At 45.4% G+C, this 23155-nt stretch overlaps 1 protein-coding gene across 1 annotated transcript in view; it reads right to left on the bottom strand.

The window, feature by feature from the left end:
- Positions 1 to 23155, bottom strand: part of noc2l (NOC2-like nucleolar associated transcriptional repressor) — a 198610-nt gene that overhangs the window by 49866 nt on the left and 125589 nt on the right. Inside the window, exons 13-15 of the mRNA XM_060851925.1 lie at positions 9911 to 10024; positions 5619 to 5720; positions 1307 to 1450 (exon numbers count right to left, since the gene is read on the bottom strand). Of these exons, the coding sequence (XP_060707908.1) occupies positions 1307 to 1450; positions 5619 to 5720; positions 9911 to 10024 (360 nt within the window). The remainder of the gene's footprint in view (positions 1 to 1306; positions 1451 to 5618; positions 5721 to 9910; positions 10025 to 23155) is intronic.

Genomic DNA, 23155 nt, shown 5'->3' with positions numbered 1-23155 from the left:
AGAATGTTGAAAGTTGATCAACATGGTGTCAATCAAGCGGCTGCTTTGCCCAGGATGGTGTCGAGCTTCTTGAGAGGAAAAGCAAGTCTGAAGACAGACGCAGCATTTTTATTGAGTTTCATCCCTCAGTGACGCAGGACTCTGTGCTGTACGGCCTGTACCCCAGGACGCACATTGAAACAAACATCGACTGCGTCTGGAGGAGCATCAACTCGGTGGAAGATGCTTTTTTAGTCTGTCTGAAACTTGTTGGTCTTCCAGGGCAAGGAGCTGACCCTGACTGAGTGTTGCAGACTGGCACATTCCAAGGTCCAAGACTATGTGCTGAAGGAAGCACGAAAGCTTGGGGCAGCTGTTGTCAAGGCGTAGTGGGGAAAGACCACTGTCTGAGATCTTCCTGCTTAAGTTAAATGGGGATCGATTCAGTTATCGGACCCTCCCGGTTCCTCAAATGCATGTCAATAAAGTCTTGTATGAGTAGGGGATGTCTGGTTTGTTGGATAGACTTAAACTCCAATGTTTCTGTTTCCTTGATATGCTAATATACAGAACCGAACTGTGCTGTGACTATGTATATACATAAGATATTTTTTAATGAATAAAACATATTTTTCAAATTAAAACCATTCTTGGAGCTGCACTCATCCAGGAAAGTGAGTATTCTTGACTTGGAGATAAAAGTGAACAGGATTTGGAGTCAGGAGGTGGCTTACTTGCTTTCATAGTCATGGTATTTGTAAGGTGGCTTCAATTCACTTTCTGACTAATGTCAAGCTCTAGGGTGTTAGAGGTGGGGGTTTCAGTGACAGTAACATGGAATGTCATATCAGGAACAGTGAGAAAGAAACTCTAAGGAACCTTCTCAAGAGGAAACTTTATAAGTTGTTCCAAATGGGAAATGACAGACGAACAGAACTAGGTAAACTGATGTTGCAGAGAGCTAGCAGCCAGATAATGGGCCAAATGGTCTTTCACTGGCTGGTCAAAGGAAATCCGATAAATCAACAGGGTGTGGGATGGATGGAAGGGTCTGTTTCTGTGCTGTATGACACACACACACACACACACACACACTCTCTCTCTCTCTCTTCACCCCCCCCCCCCCCCCAGAATTCAATGATGAAGATACCCATCAGCTGCCCTTACCAATGGCTCCAAATTACAAGTTGATCAATGAGTTCAAGTTGCTGTTAACCCCAGATTAGCAAGGGTCACTTGTCGTAAACCTCTCTGTTCCTTCCATAGTCAAAGTGCTGTGGATGAATGAAAAGTGAACAGGGACAATATAACAAACTCTTTGACTTACCACGGCCTCTTTATCCACCACGCCAAATGCAGCCTTCTGCCGCCTGCCACTGATGTAGCTGGAGTTTTCCTGTAGTTTCTCCAGCAGTTGTTTGATCTGCTTACAGTAATTGGCCACTTTACATTCCTTGAGGAAAGTTTTCAGCTGTCAGAATAAAAAGACCGTGTATCAGGGCAAGGCAGCTACTATTTGACGGACTCATTATGTTCCTGAATCACAATTACAGTGCCCACCCTCAACACAAAAACCTGCCATTCTATTCTACACTTTCCTGATTCTGCCTTCAATAACTCGCTCAGGCCTCACCTCCCGCTAACTGGGCAATCTTTTGATGTGGTGAGCAGTATGTCCTTACCGTTAAGTATTGCGTGAAGCACTAATGATTAGCATTTGCTCTGGCACATGCTTTAGGAAGTGCTGATGACATTTTCAAAGTGTAGTACAGAAAAAAGTGAGAGAGATTTGGCACAGAGAAACGGAACAGCAGCCAAATACTGATCCTATGTCGTGGGACAATTTGACACGACTCCCAAATAGGATGAACCTCTTGCTCCTTCTGCTCTTCCGATTAAGCAGCGGGTAAAGATCACACGCCACTGGCTGGTGGAAAATTCAAGCAAGCACGGTATTTTACTTTTCAAATCTCCAGAAATTGTATCCATCTGCCTGGCACTGCACCATCAATCATTTTCCTGTTATCCTTCTCCAACCCCCATCCAAAATGCCTTCAGTGTGTCACTAATTTTGTAGTTAGGGTTTGGCAGTCTTGTTCTGAAGCTGTCCCAGCCAGTTACCTTGAGCAACCATTTGACCTACCTCTTTGAAGCTACACTACAGTAGTGGAGGGTTCTAATGCAACAAGGAACCAGAGATAGCACATTTTCACTTTGCAAACACTATAACGCTTTGCTCTCTTCCCAGTGTAACGTGCAACGTCCTAAATCTCCAACTGGCATGCGACCCTATTTTTGGGGAACTGCATCAGTTAAAAATCAGTCACTCTCTCCTGCTCGGAATATCGCAGCAGCTCTGAGAAATCAACTTGGGGGGCAGGGGGGCAGCTGTCTCTAGAATGAGATTTCAAGCAATGCTAGTTTACTCAGGTGTCTGGACGATGATGTGGATCAGATAAAGGCCCAAGCTCAATTCTGGATCTGAGTGCGGTACACTCAAAACATAACCATAGAACAGTACAGCACAGTACAGGCCCTTCGGCCCTCAATGTTGTGCCGACCTTTTATCCGACTCTAAGATCAGACTAACCTACACACCCTTTATTGTACTAACTTCCATTTGCCTATCCGAGAGTCGCTTAAATGTCCCAAATATATCTACCACCACCGCAGGCAGTGCATTCCATGCACTCTCTGTATAAAGAGCCAACCTCTGGCATCACCTCTAAACCTTCCTCCAATCACCTTAAAGTTATGGCCCCTTGTGGTAGCCATTTCTGCCCTGGGAAAAAAATCTCCTACTATTCACTGTATCCATTACCTCTCATCATCTTGTACACCTCCTTCAAGTCACCTTCATCCTTCTTCGCTCCAATGAGAAAAGCCCTCGCTTCCTCATATTTTCTTCATAAGACCTGCTCTCCAGCCCAGACACCATCCTGGTAAATCTCCTCTGCACCCTCCCTAAAGCTTTCACACCCTTCCTATAATGAGCCAACCAAAACTGAACACAATATTTTCCAAGTGTGGTACAACCAGGGCTCTACAGAGCTGCAACATAACCTCACAGCTCTTAAACTCAATCCCCCTGCTAAAGAAAGCCAACACACTATACTCCTTCTTAACAATCCTATTAACTTAGGTGGCAACTTTGAGGGATCTATGGACATGGACCTGAAGATCCCTATGTTCCTCCACACTGCCAAAAATCCTGCCTTTTACACCGTATTCTGCATTCAAATTTGACCTTCCAAAGTGAATCACTTCACACTTTTCCAGTTGGAATTCCATCTGCCACTCCTCATCTAGTGTGCACCCTGTCAATGTCCTACTGCAATCTACAACAGCCCTGCACACTATCCACCACTCTACCAACCTTGGTGTCATCAGCAAACTTATTAACCCACCATTCCACTTCCTCATCCAAGTAATTTATAAAAGTCACAGAGAGGAGAGGTCCCAGAACAGATCCAGGCAGAACACTAATGGTCACCAAGTTCCAGGCTAAACACTTTCCATCTACCACCCTCTGTCTTCTATGGGTCAGCCAATTCTGTATCCACACAGCCACATTACCCTGTATTCCACACTTCCTTATTTTCTGAATGAGCCTGAATGGGAACCTTATCAAACGCCATGCTAAAATCCATGTACACCACATCCACTGCTCTACCTTCATCAATGTGTTTTGTCACACCCTCAAAGAATTCAATAATGTTTCTGAGGCATGACCTGGCCCTTACAAAGCCATGCTGACTATCTCTAATCAAACTATGGCTTTCCAAGTAATCATAAATCCTGCCTCTCAGAACCCTCTCCAATATTTGCCCACCATAGACACGAGACTGACTGGTCTGTAATTCCCAGGGTTTTCCCTATTCCCTTTCATGAACAAGGGAATAACATTTGCCAGCGGACAGTGAGGACACAAAGATCATTGCCAAAGGTACAGCAATCTCTTCCCTCGCTTCCTGTAGTAACCTTGGGCATATCCTGTCTGACACAGGGGATTTACCTTTCTCCATGATTTTCAAACTTTTCAGCACATCCTCCTTCTTAACATCTACGTGTTTGAGCATATCGGCCTGTTTCACGCTGTCCTCACAAATGACAAGGTCCCCCTCAGTAGTGAATACTGAAGCAAAGTATTCATTTCAGACATCCTCTTCCTCTCTGACCCCAGACGCAAGTTCCCTCCACTATCTCTGATCAGGTCTACCCTCACTCTTGTTCCTCACATAAGTGTAGAATGCCGTAGGCTTTTCCTTAATCCTACCTGCTAAAGCTTTTCCATGCCCCCTTCCAACCCTCCTAAGTCCATTCTTTACTTCCTACCTGGTTACCTTGTAACCCTCTAAAGCCCGGTCTGATCCTTCCCTCCTCAACCTTAACTAAGCTTCCTTCTTCCTCTTGACTAGGTGTTCCAAATCCCTTGTCACCCAAGGTTCTTTCAACCTATCACCCCTTCCTTGCCTCAGTGGGACAAAACTGTTCAGCACTGTCAGCGGGAACTCCCTAAAAAACCTCCACATTTCTGTCATGTATTTCCCAATTTAGATGTCCCAATTCGTGTCTAACAGCACTATAATTCCCTCTCTTCCAATTAAATACTTTGCCAAACCGTCTGTTCCTATCCCTCTCCATGAGTATAATAAAGGTCAGGGAGTTGTGATCACTATCACTGAAATGCTGTCCACAGGGTGGTTCAGCAAATAACCAAAAGAATTCCTCTTGGACAGAGAACTTAAATCAACATCCTTAACAGTATTCAGTCTTCCAATCAATAGTGTTTAGTTATAAATGGTTAAATTCTGAGTTTTAAAAGTAAAAGGTGCCACCCTACACCTGGTACAGTTTCATGCAGGAGTTACCAGCAATGCAATAATGTAAACACAATACTTGAGCAAAGGCAAAATACCACAGATGCTGGAAATCTGAAACAAACAAAAAGAATGCTGGAGAAACTCAGCAGGTCTGGCAGCATCTGTGGAGAGAGAAATCACAGATTTGTAGAATCCCTACACGGTGTAGAAACAGGCCATTTGGCCCATTGAGTCCATACCAACCATCCGAAAAACATCCCACCCAGACCCACCTCCCTACCCTATCCTTATAATCCTGCATTTCCCATGACTAATCCATTTAGCCTGCATATCCCGGGACACTGCGGGCAATTTCCCTGACCAATCTATCTAACCTGCTCATCTTTGGATTGTGGGAGGAAACCAGAGCACCCGGAGGAAACCCACGCAAACACGGGGAAGAATGTGCAAACTCCACACAGTCAGTTGCCTGAGGCTGGAATCAAACCCAGGTCCCTGGCGCTGTGAGGCAGCAGTGCTAACCACTGAGCCACCGCGCCGCCCACACAGTTAACGTTTTGAGTCTGGTACAACTCCTGTTCCGAACTACTAATCTCGGCTGAGTTGCTCCAACTCTCTTGCTGTTTGTGTTTAATACTTGAACATCAGATTGTTAGTGAAGGAAATATGTACAGCAGGCTCCAGACAGAGAGGAATTTAATCTCCAAGCTTCAGAAAATACACTCAACATGAATGAGAAATTCTATAGTTAAATTAAAATGTACAAGCAACCGAAAGACACACAGCTTTCACACACTGTCATCAGCTATTTCCTACCTGAATGACAGCAGGCAATACCAGTTCTGGAAAACCGATGGTATGTGCCTGAGTATGATAATACTCCAGAATCAGGTCATACAGCTGTTCTATTAAACCATCCTGCAATGCAAAACAATACACTTTAAAAGATCACCTCAAAACCATCCGTGTTCAAACGCAACATTTGAAACTGCAGATAATAATCTGTTTAATAACACGGATTTCTTGTGTATCTTGGTAATCGTAGTTTACACACCTGTGCTACCTGTGTGGTCTCTCTATAACACTTATCATCTGGTAAAAGACTGGACTCAGCATCTAACAAAATAAGTTATGGAATATCATTCCTGCAAGAACCAGACAATTTCTTAGCGCAAATTGGAGCAAATGGTTGGTACGACAGATGATTTGCTGTCGCCCAGGTACTGACAGGTTGACTGCCTCTGGGACTTTTAATGCATAACTGTGGTGCTAGGGCAGGAAATCACATTAAGTGCAGACATTCACAGGATTTGTTACTGGATGCTGCACTGCAACAAATCATTTACCGGACCTACTGTGTGCAAGGACTTGATGTGGCTCTCTCCTCAGTTATTCCTGACAGAGGCTCTAGAGTAGATTAAAATGATAGAACAAAGGACTCGGACAAAATTATTAAGCTCAGAGGACTATAAATCATAAATGCTTCAGAAAGGAAAGGCACTGAATGCAAATTTCACATGAAGGATTCAAAATAGCCTACTCTTAGCTAGTAATGCTGACCTTATCATAGAGATAACAGAAAGAGATAGATTTCTTCTTTCAAATGGTCACAATGGGTTTATTTCAAGTCTGTCACCAGATTTAGATTAGATTACCTACACAAGTCCACACTGACCCTCCGGAGAGTAACCCACTCAGTCCCATTTCCCTCTGACTAATACACCTAACACAATTTAGCATGGCCAATCCACCTGCCCTGCACATCTTTGGACTTTGGGAGGAAACTGGAGCACCCGGAGGAAACCCACACAGCCACGGGGAGAATGTGCAAACTCCACACAGACAGTCACCCAAGGCTGGGATCGAACCTGGGACCCTGGTGCTGTGAGGCAGCAGTGCTAACCACTGAGCCACCGTGCTGCCCTAATTGGTTTCCTGTATATACTCGCTTCGAAGTAAAAACTTTTAGGCAAAAGGTTGAGCTGCACACAAGGAATATCTTGAAGGATCTGAAAGCCACTCATCCAATCGCTTTGCTATCACAGAGTTGCCTCGTTCGAGACTAGCTTGCTGTGCTCGTATTACCATGAGCTGACCTCACAACAAGACCAAGTTTTGTGACCAGAAAGAAACTTAAAAACGCACGTGAGGTTGGTTGAAATTCCAACATCTACAAAAGTAACGCCCTCTTTCATCAGAGAGGAGGAAGTGGGACGCTGTCTCACAAAACACATAGCCAAAGGCCACACCAGGTACGGGAACACTGCCAAAACCTAACACTGACTGAGCCCACAGGAAGATGGGATTGGAATCTATGGAAATGGTTTACAGGCTAAAATAGATCGACAGGGTTCAGAACTCTGTTGGTCATTTGAGATTTGTTTAGATTTAAGCAAGTGTCCTTCGCCAACCTGGACAGTAGTCTGTCAGCAAGGGCTGACCCACCTCCCAGCCAGAGCATAAAGGGTGAGGATAGCTGCTGATGCATTTCAGGAAGCTCTGTGGTCCAGTCTGGTCAAGTAGCCTCTATACGCAGCATTCCTGAAGAAGAGGTTATGCTCAAAACATCGATTCTCCTGTTCCACGGATGCTGCCTGACCTGCTGTGCTTTTCCAGCGCCAAACCTTTGACTTTGATCTCCAGCATTTGCAGTCCTCACTTGCTCCTCTACACACAGCCATCAGGGGAGAGGTGGACTAGGTTAAGATGGTTTTCGCTAGTGTTCAGACGAATTGAGGGGGGGGGGAATCTCACAGAGACGTATAAGACTCTAACAGGACTAGGGAGGGTAGGTGCAGGGAGGATGCTCCTGATGGTGGGCGCGTCCAGAACCAGGGGTCACAGTCTGAGGATTCAGGGTTGAACATTTAGGATGGAAATGAGAAGACATTTCTTCACCCAAAGTCCCTTGGAATTCATGACCACAGGGAGGAGTCAATGCCAAAATATTGAATCTATTCAAGAGGCAGCTGGATATAGCACTTGGGGGCGAATGGGATCAAAGGTTCTGGGGACAAAACAGGATTAGGCTATTGAGTTGGATGATCAGCCATGATCACGATGAATGATGAAGATGGCTCGAAGGGCTGAATGGCCTCCTCCTATCTTTGATGTTTCAAGCAGTTGAACAATGGCATGTTTGATTGGAGTGTAGTGAAATTTGTGAAGCTGAGGAACATATCTTGCTCCATTTAATGACCTAAGTGTTAATAAAGTATCTGCTTGTGAAGTAACAATTTGATTGATGGTTTCAGAGCCAGACACACACTGAGGACAGTTGTCTGTGCTGAACCTCACCTATGTTTCTGATCAGGATGCCATGGATGAACTGGGTGAAATTTGAACCTATCTTTTAAAAAAAAAACAAATTCTTCACAGCTGGCTACTGCATTTCTGAGGGCATTTAAGAGTCAAGCACATGGCTGTGGGTCTGGAGTGACATGTAGGCCGGACTTGATAAGGACATTAGATTCCTTTCATTATAGGATTGACTTTTTGTTAAGACAATTGATAAAGCTTGCATGGTCTCCATAATGAAGACAAGATTTTCTTTTAAATAGCCCAGGTTTATTAGAGTCATAGAGGTCTACAGCGCAGAGAAAGGCCATTCGGCCCATTGAGTCTGTGCCAGTCAAAGACAACCACCTAACTATTCCAAACCCATTTCCCTGCAAGTTGCTAATGGCTCTGTAAGCCTGGCCATCACAAGAACATTCCCTCAGCGTTATGACAGTTCCTGCCAAGACCACCTTACAGGCTGTGGGTTCCAGACTCCCTCTGCCCCTCTGGGTGAAATATATTTCCCTCACATTCGCTCAGCTTAAAACCATGCTTCCTGGTCATGGATCCCTACACCAGTGCATTTACCCGGGGTTGGAGCATTCCCGGTGCATTCACCGAGGATTGGGGTTTTCCTGGGACGTTCACCTGGGATTGCGACATTGCTGGTGTGTTCATTCAGGATTGTGACATTCCCAGTGTGTTCACCCGGGATTGTGGCACTCCTGGGCCGTTCACCCAGGACTGGGGCACTCCCGGTGTATTCACCTGAAACTGTGGCATTACTCGGTGTGTTCACCCAAGATTGGAGCATTCCCGGGGTGTTCAGTGGGATTGAAGCATTCCCGGGGTGTTCACCCAGGATTGGAGCATTCCCGGGGTGTTCACCCAGGATTGGAGCATTCCCGGGGTGTTCAGTGGGATTGGAGCATTCCCGGGGTGTTCACCCAGGATTGGAGCATTCCCGGTACGTTCAGTGGGATTGGAGCATTCCCGGTATGTTCAGTGGGATTGGAGCATTCCCGGTGTGTTCACCCAGGATTGGAGCAATCTCAACGTACCACTTTAGACTCTCTGCGGCTATCTGAATGTGTTGCAATGATCAAGCCTCCCAGCTGTGAGGTCGATGCTGCTGTGCGCTCTCTGACAACACCTGCCATCTGAAAAGCTAACAAAACCAAGTTTTGAACAATCCCTGGAAGCAACTTGCAATGTGATAAACACAGACGACCTTGAGAAGGTGATCCTCAGATTGTAGAGGGGGAAGCTCCAATTAACCTTGAATGGGACGGCTCAGTGTGTCACGAGGCACTTGAACTGAGACCATTGGACAAGATGGGCACTATACAGGTCACCATGATGTGGAGATGCTGGCACTGGACTGGGGTGAACCGCACCTGAGGAAGCAGCAGCGCTCCGAAAGCTCATGATTTTAAATAAACCCATCTGACTGTAACCAGGTGCCCTGTGACTTCTGACTATACAAGTTGCAATTGGACTGAGAAGCAATTGTGTTTTGTTTTAAACTCACTGGATGCAAAGGGAACCACAGCCGAGATTCATTCAGATTGAAGAACAGAATCGTATAGCTGGGTTAAGGTCCTGGGGCAGAGATGGACGTTTGTGTGTGAGAGCTCGAGTTCACGTTAATGGTCAAACACCAAGCATCAAACAAGATGCTGTTCCCGAAATCACTCTCTCTCCTATTTTGAGACAGGCAGGAAGATGTTCTAATGTATTACAACTCCATGATGATAATCCTCATCATCCCATTAGTGAGGCACCCAGTCACACAGACAAGCAAGGTTACCCGTTAGTGCATGACTTACTCTGAAAGCTTTCTCATGTAAATTTGCAGAAGATAACTTCAGAATCACAGTGAAGTTGATTGGGCGAAAGCTCATCCTGCCAGGTTTCTTGTTAAAATCAACCTGTTGGAAAACCTAAGGAGATAATCACAAGTATAATTCAATTGAATTATGTTAATAGATGATATTTGCAAGGTTTGGAATTCATTGGAAGTTTATAATTTCAGCCAGAATTAAACACTCAGATCTTAAATTTGTGAGTTAGACGTGGTTCACTCACTGTTTAAAACCAAGCTTCTTTCTCCTACCAACATGGGACAATCACCACAGAATTCTTCAGCCACATGAGAATTTCTTCAATTGTTAACTAATCAAGTCAAATCTTTTGGCCTAAAACATACAGAACACACAAAATGAAGCACATCCTTTACTCAGTCTCATGTAGAGACTGAGAAAAGGACATGAGTAGCCTCATCTCTCCACCCCCCCCCCTCCCTGCACTCCCCCCTCTCTCTCTCCCCCACCTCCGCGCTTCCCTTCTCTCTCCGCACAACGACACTCTCTCCACCTCCTCTCTCTCCCCAACATCCACACACTCTCTTTCTCTCCACCTCCACTCTCTGTCTGTCCCATCCTGGACGCTTGTGAATGCTAATTTATAATTTTATATTCGCTCAGAATTTAGGACTTTTTGCAGTTCCAATGTCAAAGGTCACTGTACTGATTATAATGAGGTCAGCCAGGTGAGTTCCCTGATTGGGGCTCTTAATCTCATAGAAACAGGAGTATCAGACATCCTGACACCCATGGGTTGACTCTGACGAGTCTATACCAGAGTCAAGGATTTGGCACATTAACAAAAACGGTGACTTGTAGAGATGTACAGCATGGAAACAGACCCTTCAGTCCAGCTCGTCCATGCCAACCAGATATCCTAACCTAATCTAGTCCCATTTGCCAGCACTTGGCTCATATCCCTCCAAACCCTTCCTATTCATGTACCCATCCAGATGCCTTTTAAATGCCATCATTGTACCAGCCTCCACCACTTCCTCTGGCAGCTCATTCCATACACACACCACCCTCTGTGTGAAAAAGTTGCCCCTTAGGTCCCTTTTAAATCTTTCCCTTTTTACCTCAAACCTATGCCCTCTAGCCTGGGACTCACCCTAGGAAAATGATAGAACATAGAAAAGTACAGCACAGAATAGGCCCTTCAGCCCACGATGTTGTGCTGAGTATTAATCCTAAAGTAAAATAATCTTGTCATTTCACCCTATCCATGCCCCTCATGATTTTATAAATCTCTATAAGGTCACCCCTCAGTCTCCGACCCAGTCTGGCCTCCACTTGACTCTCCCTAAAGGACATTAGGGCATTAATCCAGAGGCCAAGATTAATGCACTGAAGACACAAGTTCAAATCCCACTACGGCAACTGGTGGAATCACAACTCATCAATCTGGGACATGAAGTTGGTGTCAGCATTATCAAACACACCCATCATCAATGGGTGTTCACAGATGCCTTCCAGTGAAGGAAATCGGCCACCTTTACCCAGCCTGGCCTACACGTGACTCCCAACCCTCAGCGCCCTCTGAAATGGCTGGGCAATGCGGGGCTGGGACACCCACATTCCAGGGAATGATAACTTGCGCCATCTTGCTTCCTTTGAACAGAACCGCGCCAGTCGATTCATTGTCCACAGTTTGCGTGTCCAGCTTACAGGCCACAGAACAAGGGCAGCAAGTGGATAAATGTGAGGCATTGACTTCTGGTAAAACAACTAAGGGCTGGACTTGCACAATTAAATGTAGAACGTTGGGTAGTGTTATAGAACACAGGGCTCAGGGACATAATTGTTCAATGTTTGCATCACATGTAGACTGGGTGATTTGGCAAACTTGCCTTTATTGCTCAGTCCTTTGCAGTATAGGAGTTGGGATGCCATGTTGACTTTGTACAGGATGATGAGGAGGCCTTGTCTAGAGCACGGTGCCTAGTTCTGGTCACCCTTATATAGGAAGGATATTATTAAACTGTGGAGAGTACTGTATAGATTTACCAGGATGTTGCCGGGAATGGAAGGTTTGAGGTATAAGGAGAGGCTGGACAGGCTGGGGCTGTTTTCACTGGAGCGTAGGAAGTTGAGGGGTGACTTTGAGGTTTATAAAATCATGAAGGATATAGGGAAGGTGAACAGCAGGCGTCTATCTCCAGAGTGGGGGAGTTCAAGACCAGGGGGTTTTTAAGACGAGAGGAGAATAATGTTAAAAAAGACATGAGGGGCAGTCTTTATACACAGAGGGTGGTTCATGTGTGGAATGAACTGCCAGAGGATGTGGGTACAGTTACAACGTTTAAAAGATACTTGGATAAGTTCACCAATAGGAAAGGGTTGGGGAGAATGGAGCTATCCAAAAGATGGGGGTGTATTAGTAAAAGGAAAAATCAGACTTCGAAGCAGCATTGCTGCGGGACATGTTGAATTGTCTGCTCCTGTGGGACTGGAGAGTTTTTAAAAATCTTTTTCAAAAAGAAAGCTTGACCTTGGCTCCGGGGAACACACGCAGTCAGAGTGGGAAGTGCTAACATCAAAGGGAACGAGAAACTAAAAGAGAAGACGGATGATGTTGGCAAAGGAGAGGTTATCTGAGGAAAGTGAAATCTTGGACTGATCGTGCCCGTCACAGGCCATGGAAAAGAACAACTCCAGTTTATTATTCAGAAAAGTAAAAGGAAACTTTTCATGCACTGAGCTAGCAACAGTTTGCTCAGTGAAGAACCCACAAGCCCAGGACCTGCATCCTCCGTAACCATTCCTGCTTCTAATTATAACCTGTCACAGCAAACAGGCCAGAGAGAGAGAGACAGACAGACAGATAAGAGAGAGAGGGAGAGAGAGAGAGGGGGAGAGAGAGAGAGAGAGAGAGAGAGAGAGACGGGGAAGAGAGAGAGAGAGAGACGGGGAAGAGAGAGAGAGAGACAGAGAGAGATAGACAGACAGACAGACGTGAGAGTGAGAGAGAGAGAGAGACGGGGAAGAGAGAGAGAGACAGACAGACAGGCAGACGGGGGGGGGGGAGACAGAGTGAGAGAGATTGAGGGCAAGGACAGTGGGTGAGGGAAGACAGAGAGAAAGAGTGGATGGGAGAGGGAAATGAGAGAGAAACAGGTCAGAGAGAGGAGAGAATGAGAGGGTGAAAGCAGGGGGAGGTTGTAGGGGAGGGGAGAGAGAATGAGGACGAAACAGAAAAGGGAGAAGGGACAGAGAGTGGGTGGAGAGAGAGGGGGGAGACAGACAGAGAGAGAGACAGAGACGGGGTGGGGGGGGGGGAAGAGAGAGAGAGAGAGAGAGAGAGGGGGAGGGGAGGAAGGGGGGGGGAGGATGGGGTAGAGAGAGTGCTGGGGAAAAAAGAAGCAGGGAGAGAGGAGAGATGTTTGTAAAAGTGCACATTGCCATAGAATCCCAGGCTCTCTGAGTGACCTATGACACAACACCATCACTGGTACTAAATGGTGTCACAGGAGAATTTGTTAATTGGACACTCTATCGGAGTCAGATGCCAAGCTGGAAGACCAGCAGATGGAGGAAACATCTTGCAAGTTTGACTGGGTCTCTTTATGTCTCTGAGGTTTATCGGTGTCCCTCGGTGCTATTTCAGGATTGCAGACCTGTTCCTTTTGTAAACAACCTGTTGCTGGTACAGGAGCTGGATTATAATTCGGAAATTAGGCCAGAGGAAGCGATTGGACAAAGAGGAATATTTTCACACAGACGCTCATGAAGGGCAGTTTCTACCTCAATGAGACAGGAAAAGCTGTATTCTCTGTCAGTTAGGACCCAAAAATCACCCTCACCTCGGAGTCCAAACGTTGTGGGTTCAGTTGCCATTCCAACAACAAGGGGAGTGCTACTTTCTCAGATGCACTGTCTAACAGGTGTAACACCAATGTCCAGTCTCAGTTGTGTTTGTGTCAGGGATTAGGACAATGGAGAAATCATTAGATTACTTACAGTGTGGAAACAGGCCCTTTGGCCCAACAAGTCCACACCGACCCGCCGAAGCGCAATCCACCCATACCCCTACATATACCCCTTACCTAACACTACGGGCAATTTAGCATGGCCAATTCACCTGACCCGCACATCTTTGGACTGTGGGAGGAAACCGGAGCACCCGGAGGAAACCCACGCAGACACGGGGAGAACGTGCAAACTCCACACAGTCAGTCGCCTGAGGCGGGAATTGAACCCAGGTCCCTGGCGCTGTGAGGCAGCAGTGCTAACCACTGTGCCACCGTGCCGCCCTAAATCCTGTGCTGGTGTCACAGAGCTGTACATCACTAGGTATAAATACTAAAGAGTGGGTGGAGTTAAAACACGGGCAGGTGTTCACATCTGCCTGGACATCCTGGAATGTGAGACTCTTGTAACGAGACACCAAGCACATCAACAAAAAGAAGATGGATTAGAGCTACTCACTCATTAGTCAGAGTCTGATACTTGTTAACCTTGAGTAGTAGTAGTCTGAGCCACAATCATTTATTTTGAAAGTTGTTTTGAAATTTGAACCTTAAGATAATTCCTGACTTTGTCTTCACCCTGGCCGTTCTATAAAGGAGCCAAACCTGCTGGCTGGCACCGAGCACATGAAACACCGTGGCATCAAAGATTCAAGGCATCACTGCAGGGAAATTTACCCTGGCACTCTGGCCAATATTTATCCCTCAACCAACTTCATTCAAATAGATTATCTGGGGACCACTGTGTGTGGCTATCTCCTGCACTTCAACTGAATCCATTGTCAGTAGCAGGGAGCTAGACAAATGCAAACCTGCCTTTCTTTTCCTGGGAATTTGCAAAGCAGCCCCTTGAAACAAAGGCAGCATCCTCGGTGATGTAACACAAGTGAAAATATTCACTCATTGTCTAACCGTGATCAAATGCAATGTACTGTAAACACATCCTTGTACATGCATGTTGTAAACACATCCTTGTACATGCATGTTGTAAACACATCCTTGTACATGCATGTTGCATCCACAGTTATGGATAATGATGGAAGAGGCTCTATTTCCTTTCCATAACATGGCCGACCAACAGTCTCTTCCACTCCTACCGTCTGCCATTGACTGGTTCTGGGTAGGGTCAGGGTTAGGGTTAGGATTAGAATCAGGATTTGGTGTCATGAATGGACTTTGCTGCTTAGCCAGCACAGTAATGTTCTGGGTTAGTGGTGCTGGAAGAGCACAGCAGTTCAGGCAGCATCTGAGGAGCAGCGAAATCGACGTTTCAGGTAAAAGCTCTTCATCAGGAATAAAGGCAGTGAGCCTGAAGCGTGATCCAGAATCTGGTTTCCAGCATCTGCAGTCTTATCTCTCCACGCTTCCAACTCACTGCCTTTATTCCTGATTAAAGGCTTTTGCCCGAAACGTCGATTTCGCCGCTCCTCGGATGCTGCCTGAACTGCTGTGCTCTTCCAGCACCACTAATCCAGAATCTGGTTTCCAGCATCTGCAGACGTTATTTTTAGCACAGTAATGTTGTCGGCCTGTATACATTTGTAGTCGTAGTTGGCTTATGTGAACGGATTGAAGATAAATTAGCATTGGGGTCAGGGACTAGGTTGAGCTTCAAAAGAGATCGGTGAATATTAGGGAACACAAAGTTTAAAAGTAGGGAGGTACTGAAAGTGATCAGTATTAATAGGGAAATGGTAACAGGGAAATTGATGTGATCAAAGCTGGATTAATCGCCAGGGCCTGATCAACTACTCAAGGAAATGGCCCAAGAATTAGTGGAGTCATTGGTGATCATCTTCCAAGATTCTACAGACTCTGGAACAGTTCCTACAGATTGGAGGGTAGCAATTGTATCCCCTCTATTTAAGAAGGGATGTCAAGAGAAAACCAGAAATTATCGTCCAGTGAGCCTGACGTCAGTAGCAGGGATAATGCAAGAGTCCATTATAATGAGTTAATAGCAAAGGACTTGGAAAACAGTGACAGAATTGGACTGGATCAACAGAGATTAATGAAAGGACAATCACGCCTCATACCTACTGGAATATTTTGAGGATGTATCTTGTAGAGATGATGAGAGGGATCCAGTGGACTTTAAGGTTTTGATAAAGTCCCACATGAGCATGTAAAAGTAAAGCAATCAGGACTGGGGGTAGTGCGTTACGACAGATAGAAAACTGGCTGGAAACAGAGATGGACCAAACAGGAATGGAGGGTAGTGTCTGCTGCCGTACTGTAGGTATCAGTGCCTGGACTCCAACTATTACAATATATAGTAATCATTTAGATGAGGGCACTAAATGTAATATTGTTAGATTTGTTAATGACACAAAGCTGGGTGGGACGCTGAACCGTGAGGAAGATGCCGAGATATTTCGGTGTGATTTGGACAGGCTGAGTGAGTGGCAAATGCATGGCAGATAAAGGAGAATATGGACAAATGTGAGGTTACTCACTTTGGAAGCAAAAAGGAAGACAGATTATTATCTGAATGGCTGTAAAACGAGAGACAGCATGTTCCAGTAGATATATGAAGCACGATTGTCCTTTCCTCGATCCATGCTAATTCTGTTCGATTTTGTCACTATTTTCCAAGGCTCTGTTATTAAGTTTTATATTGGACTCTTGCATTTCGGCAAGGATGTTACTTTTGGGAGGAGGGGCGGTGTTACTCATGCCCCCCTCTACACATTAACAGTACAGAAGTGGAATGAGTGGAGTGTCAAGCTTCTGGGAATGGTCATCCACAACAAGCTTTCCTGGACTCTTCATGTGGACGCACTGGTTACAAAGGCCCAAAAAGGTCTCTTCTTCCTCAGGCAGCTGAGGAAATTTGGGCGTGACGGTGAATACCCTTGCCAACTTTTATAGGTGCGCCATCGAGAGCATTCTGTCTGGATGTATCACTACCTGGTATGGCAACTGTATCATTCAAGATGGGAGACGGTTACAGAGAGCGGTGAACTCGGCCCAGACAATCACAAAGGCCAACCTCCCATCTATAGAATCCATCTCCCAGGCTCGCTGTCAAGGAAAGGCCGCCAGCATTCTCAAAGATCCATCCCAACCTGGCAATGTTTTACTGCAACCTCTACCATTGGGGAACTGAACACTGAACACATGCACCAGCTGGTTGCGAAACAATTTCTACCCTACTGTTGTTAGAATACTGAATGGACTCTCAAATTCTTGTCATTCCCCTGTACCTGTGTTTTTGTTTTTGCTGCTGTTTACCTATTATTTACTTATCTATGTTACTTAACTCTGTGATCTGCCTGTATTGCTCAGAAGGCAAAGCTTTTCACTGTGCCTCGGTACACCTGACAATAAATTCAATTGCAATATCCCCACGACTGATGTCAGGCTCATTGGTCTATAAATTTTGGCTTACTCTCCACCTCCCTTCAAAAATGCAGGGGTTACAATCTTGTATACCAGTCGCTGAAAGTAAGTGTTGCAGGGGCAGCAGGCAGTGAAGACGGCAAATGGTATGTTGGCATTCATAGCGAGAGGATTTGAATACAGCAGCAGACAGGTCTTGCTGTGATTGTATCGGGCAGTGGGGAGACCCCATCTGAAAATGCATGTTTTGAAATTTGTCCTCCTCTCGGTCCTAAATGATTTGTACACACCCCTGGACTGTGACCCTTGGTTTTGGACACTACCAGCATGCGCTCTCTCTCTCTGTCTCTCTTTGTCTCTCTCCCCCTCTTCCCCCCCTTCCTTCCCCCCCCACAACTCTGTCTGAGGAAGAATGTTTTGGCTATACAGGAAGTATAAAGATTTGCCAGACCGATTCCTGCGATGTCAGGACTGTTGTCTGAGGGAGGGGTTGGGTCGGTTAGGACTATACAAGAAAATTGGGGTGGGGGGGGGAGAATGGTGTTAAGATTCTAACAGGATGAGACAGAATAGATACAGGAAGGATGTTCTCAATGGTTGGTTGGGGGAGTTGTGGGGGGGGGAAGGAAGGGGGGGGGGAAGAGGGGTAGAGAGACAGAGAAAGAGAGAGAGAGAGACAGAGAGACAAAGAGACAGAGACAGAGAGACAAAGAGACAGAGACAGAGAGACAGAGAGAGACACAGAGAGAGAGAGACACAGAGAGAGAGAGACACAGAGAGAGAGAGAGAGAGAGTGCGCGCTGGTAGTGTCCAAAACCAAGGGTCAGAGTCCAGGGGTGTGTACAAATCATTTAGGACCGAGAGGAGGACAAATTTCTTCATCGAGAGAGTGGTAAGCCTGTGGAATTCACTGCCACATAATGGGTTTGTGGTCAAAACATGGACATTTTTCCAAGGAGTTGGATATAGCACTCGAGGCTAAAGTGATCAAAGGATATGGGGGAGAAACCAGAACAGGCTATTGAGTTGAATGATCAGCCATGAACATATTGAATGGTGGAACAGGTTTGAAGGGCTGAATGGCGGAGCAGGTTTGAAGGGCTGAATGGCCTACTCCTGCTCCTACTTTCTATGACTTGAAGGAGCCAGTGTTGGACTGAGGTGGGCAAGGTTAAAAAGCGCACAACACCAGGTTATAGTCCAACTGAATTATTTGGAAGCATTAGCTTTCAGAGCACTGCTCCAATGAACGACCTGAAGAAGGAGTGGCGCTCTGAAAGCAAGTGCTTCCAAATAAATCTGTTGGATTATAACCTGGTGTTGTGAGATTTTTAACCTTGTCTTATTTTCTATGAACAAGAAAGAAAATGAACAAGAAATGATCCTGAAGAAGCCACAGAATGAACCAAGAATAGATTCCCTACCTCTTTTTTTAAAAAACATGTTTTCCCTGTACTTGCTTCTATATAGGATTCTTCATTCCTGAAGAAGGGCTTATACCCGAAACGTCGATTCTCCTGTTCCTTGGATGCTGCCTGACCTGCTGCGCTTTTCCAGCAACACATTTTCAGCTTGCTTCTATATAGACTGTTAAGCATTGTAGCAATCTTAAGGAGGTTCTAAAATGTCCTTTGACTGCAGGAAAAACTTAACAAAGGGATTTATCCATAACATAACAAACGATACGGAGTACATTCCTGAGTGTGACTCCAATGCCACAAGCACTTTTGTAATAACTGTGCCAAACGCCCCATCGTTAACCAACCGCAATATGTTGCCTCTTAGCTATCTCAATCCTAAATCCAATCCCATCCCAATGGCCACATATAATCCAGCAATTACTTCTGGATGCAGGAATAACACATGTTGCTTCAGGGATCACTTACTGATCCATTGCTGCTCCTATTTCTAATGTTCATTGTGTAGGCTTTCACTCTGAACAGTACTGAAGCATGATGCCCAACTGCGACCATTCCCGAACATATTCTGATGAATGCTAATGGTCCCAGGGTTACTGTTTGAAGATCGGAAAAATGGTCCCATGTTTTGACCAACGCTTGTCCCTTGAAGCAACTATTAGAAGTCAAATCAAGTGCTCCCTCACCTCAGTCGTAACTGTGGGATGTTTGCACTGTGTGTAAAATGGCTGTCTAAAGAGCTATGGATAATAGTACCTTCTTTGTGAAGTGCTCTGCGATGTTATAAGAAGCTTAGTAGGTCATTGCATGTAAATGTAAGGTCTTCTTTTCTCCACTAGATTACTGCTGAGTGGTCCATGGCAGCAGCCCAAGGCCAGCAATGGCTTTGGGAATGAGCCAGCCCATCTCTTGGGTATTAATTAAGGAAAGGAGGGGATAAAGAGAGAAAGATAAAGGGGAGAAGGTGCAAAAGGGATCTCAATATGTCTGATATGCAAAACCTTTCGATGTGCGTTAAACTTTAAAATCCCTCAGAGGTATGCACGAGTAGGTTTCATTCAAACTCATCCATGGAGCTTGCTTCCCTGCTATCAGTGTAATCTCTTCAGGCTTCCAATCCATCTGGGGCTCTGCTTATTCCTCAATATGACCCTGGCGTCTCTCCCACTTCCCCCAACCCCATTGGTTAGTGGCTGTCTTTCAGCTGTCCAGGTTTCAGGGTTAGCAATCCCACCTTAAAATAGTTTTCTTCTGTCAACAATTTTAAGATGTGTGTTAAAACAAGCTACTTAACTAAGATTCGTGGTTCCTAATGGATCTTTCTTTGGCTCAATGTCAAATATTCCTTTAAATATCCTGTGTTACATTTTGTGATGGTTTACTATATAACTGGCACTTTGTAAATGCAAGTTTGTTCATGGAGCAATATTCCCCTTGTTCAGCCCAGACCACTCTCATATAATCCCATTAAAAGTAAGATGAGAAAAGACCATTAAGGCTCATCATCACTCACCTTATCGATCAAACACCACAATTTGATTACTCCCACCAGTCTCTGCTAAACCTAACTCTTGGCGCAAGACGCAAAATTAATGCCTATTTTTGTTTGAATTCAGGAACTCGCTGTAGAATTGAAGGCAAAAATAAACTGACCACTGTAGAGTTGTAGAGTCGTAGAGAAGTACAGCATGGAAACAGACCCTTCGGTCCAAATCGTCCATGCCGACCAGATATCCCAACCTAATCTAGTCCCATTTGCCAGCACCTGGCCCATATCCCTCCGAACCATTCCTATTCATATATCCACCCAGATGCCTTTTAAATATTGCAATTTCAACTGAGTGAAGATGGCGTTGATAACCTTACAGAAACTCAACCTTCTCTCTATAGGAATGAGAAACCTCAGGCATGAGAGTGCTCTTTCTCTGGTACAGTTCCAAAATGTGAGCCTTGTGTATTAGTAATTTGTACTGTAACGTGTACAGTGACTGTTGCTTCAAGGGCAGTGCAGTCAGACTTTAATGAAATTCCATTTTGCAAACTCTCTGCCAATGTCTAATTTTAATTTCTTTCGGAAAAAGAAAACACTATCTTTCAAACCACAACCGCCCCACCACAGGAACAACTCTCTCTTTGTCTTCAATACTGAAAGTTACAGACTGTAAAACATTCACATCTGCAAGGGGTCAACCCTTGGTGCAGATACCACTGTCTGAATGATTGCATTTACCACACCTCCTTTGTGTGCCATTGGTACATGGAGACCAAGGATTCCAGTAAACTATAAACATATTTACACATCAGCTTAATGTGATGCATGGTTTAAACCACTGCTGGATCTGAACGGATGCTACATACTAACTTGTGGTTTAAGTGATTAATCCCACATTGTTTAAACGCAGCACCACACTGGCATTCACTTGTCACCATATGTTTTTAAACAACAACAATTTGCATTTATTGTGTTACCTTTAACATAGAAAACACCCCAGAGGGCACTTGCAGAGGCGGAAACACAGAAAAAGACATCGAGCCAAAGGTTTAGTGAGATTAGGATCGGGGACTAAATGCCTTGTCAAGGAACAGAAAATGTGGGAGAAACCTGAAGTAGTTTAGGGCAGCACGGTGGCTCAGTGGTTAGCACTGCTACCTCACAGCGCCAGGGACCCGGTTTTGATTCCAACCTTGGGTGACTGTCTGTGTGAAGTTTGCACATTCTCCCCGTGTCTGCGTGGGTTTCCTCCGGGAGCTCCAGCTTTCTCCCCCAGTCCCGAAGATGTGCAGGTTTGGTCCTCAATTAGGCAGCTGAAGTTGAATCTTGTTCTGGTGTGGTCCCAGTCGGGTGCTGTGATCACAGGGAATACTGACCCATCAATTGGGGGTCTGAAAGCCTAGCCCCACTTGAATACAGCACAGTGAGGCTTTGTCAGTCAAACTACAACAGTGCTCAATCACCCTGTAGTAAAGGCAGAAGGGAGGAGAACAGGAGCAGAAAGATCATTTAAAGCAGACCAGAGTGTCTCAAGATGGGACATTTTTTGTCATAATTAACTACAGCAGCACAATGGTAACGTCACTGGACTAGTGGAGTTCAAATCTGGGGAATGGAAATGAATGAATAAACCTGGAATAAAATGCCCATCTTGTTACTAAGGACCATGAAATGATCAGATTGCTGTTAAAAACCCATCTAGTAAACGACCGTCTCCTCCTGCAGTGTGGGAAATCTGTCATCCTTTCCCAGTTTGACCCTCTGACCCAGAGCAATGTGGCAGAAACTTTACCCCAAAACCGTGGGTGTCCCTGCGCCTTATCAACAGCAACAATTTGGGGGTGTGGAGGGGTTCTCACCATCACCGTTGAAAGGGTAGTAGTTGTGGGCAATAAATAGCAAGCAGAAGAGTGTTGAATATTTAGTGATAGGAATAGTGTGAGTCATGGTTAAGTATTAATCCCACACGGACATTTCTAACATGTGGTTGTGTAAACACGCCTCCTGCCATCTGGGATCCTAGCTGTTCAATTCAACACCGCACAGAGAGGGGCCCTTTGGCCCAAACTGGTCCATGCCAATCAAAATGGCCACCCACTCTAACTCCATTTCCCAGCACTTGGCCCATATCCTTCTAATCCTTTCCTATTCATGTATTTGTCCAAATGTCTTTTAAATGCTGTTAATGCACTCACCTCAACCACATATGCGTACCACCCTCTGTGTGAAAAAGTTGCTCCTCAGGTTCCCTTTTATTCTTTCCCCTCTAGTCCTCGATTCCCCAAACCTTGGGAAAAAGACGGAGTGCATTCACCCTACCTAGGCCTCTCGTGAATTTATACATAAGATCCCCCTCAGTCTCCAACGCTCTAAAGGAAAAAGTCGTAGCTTGTCCAACCTCTTTCTGTAACTCAGTCCCTTGAATCCTAACAACATCCTTGTAAGTTTCTTCTGCACTCTTTCCAGTTTAATAACATCCTTCCTACAGCAAGATGACCAAGACTGAACACAATACTCTACGTGTGGCCTCACCAACGTCCTGTACAACTGCAACATAACTTCCCAACTTCTATACTCAATGCCCTGACTGATGAAGGCCAGCATGTGGACACACCAGTCACGTGGAACCGAAACCTTCCATCTCTCTAATCAAAGTGTCAGGCCAGAAATGTTCCCATCATTGTTAACGGTCACGTCCATTTTAAGGCAGAAATGCTTCGCTTTCTACACATTTTCTAGGTGCGCTAAAATATGGGCTTGGGGATGCTCTGGGAAACGGCAGAGAAAAGGCCAGGAACTCGTGGAGAACCATATCTGAATGCTCAACAGAACTTTGAGAGTGGGCAAAAGTGAGGACTGCAGATGCTGCAAATCACAGTCTAGATTAGAGTGGTGCTGGAAAAGCACAGCAGGTCAGGCAGTATCCGAGGAGCAGGAAAATCGACATTTCGGGCAAAAGCCCTTCATCAGGAATACAGATCTAATCTTC

Source organism: Hemiscyllium ocellatum, chromosome 37 (genome assembly GCF_020745735.1).
Source record: "Hemiscyllium ocellatum isolate sHemOce1 chromosome 37, sHemOce1.pat.X.cur, whole genome shotgun sequence".
In the NCBI taxonomy this organism is placed as follows: domain Eukaryota; kingdom Metazoa; phylum Chordata; class Chondrichthyes; order Orectolobiformes; family Hemiscylliidae; genus Hemiscyllium; species Hemiscyllium ocellatum.
Note: the sequence above shows the minus strand (reverse complement) of the source record. Positions and strands in the feature narration are given on the sequence as shown.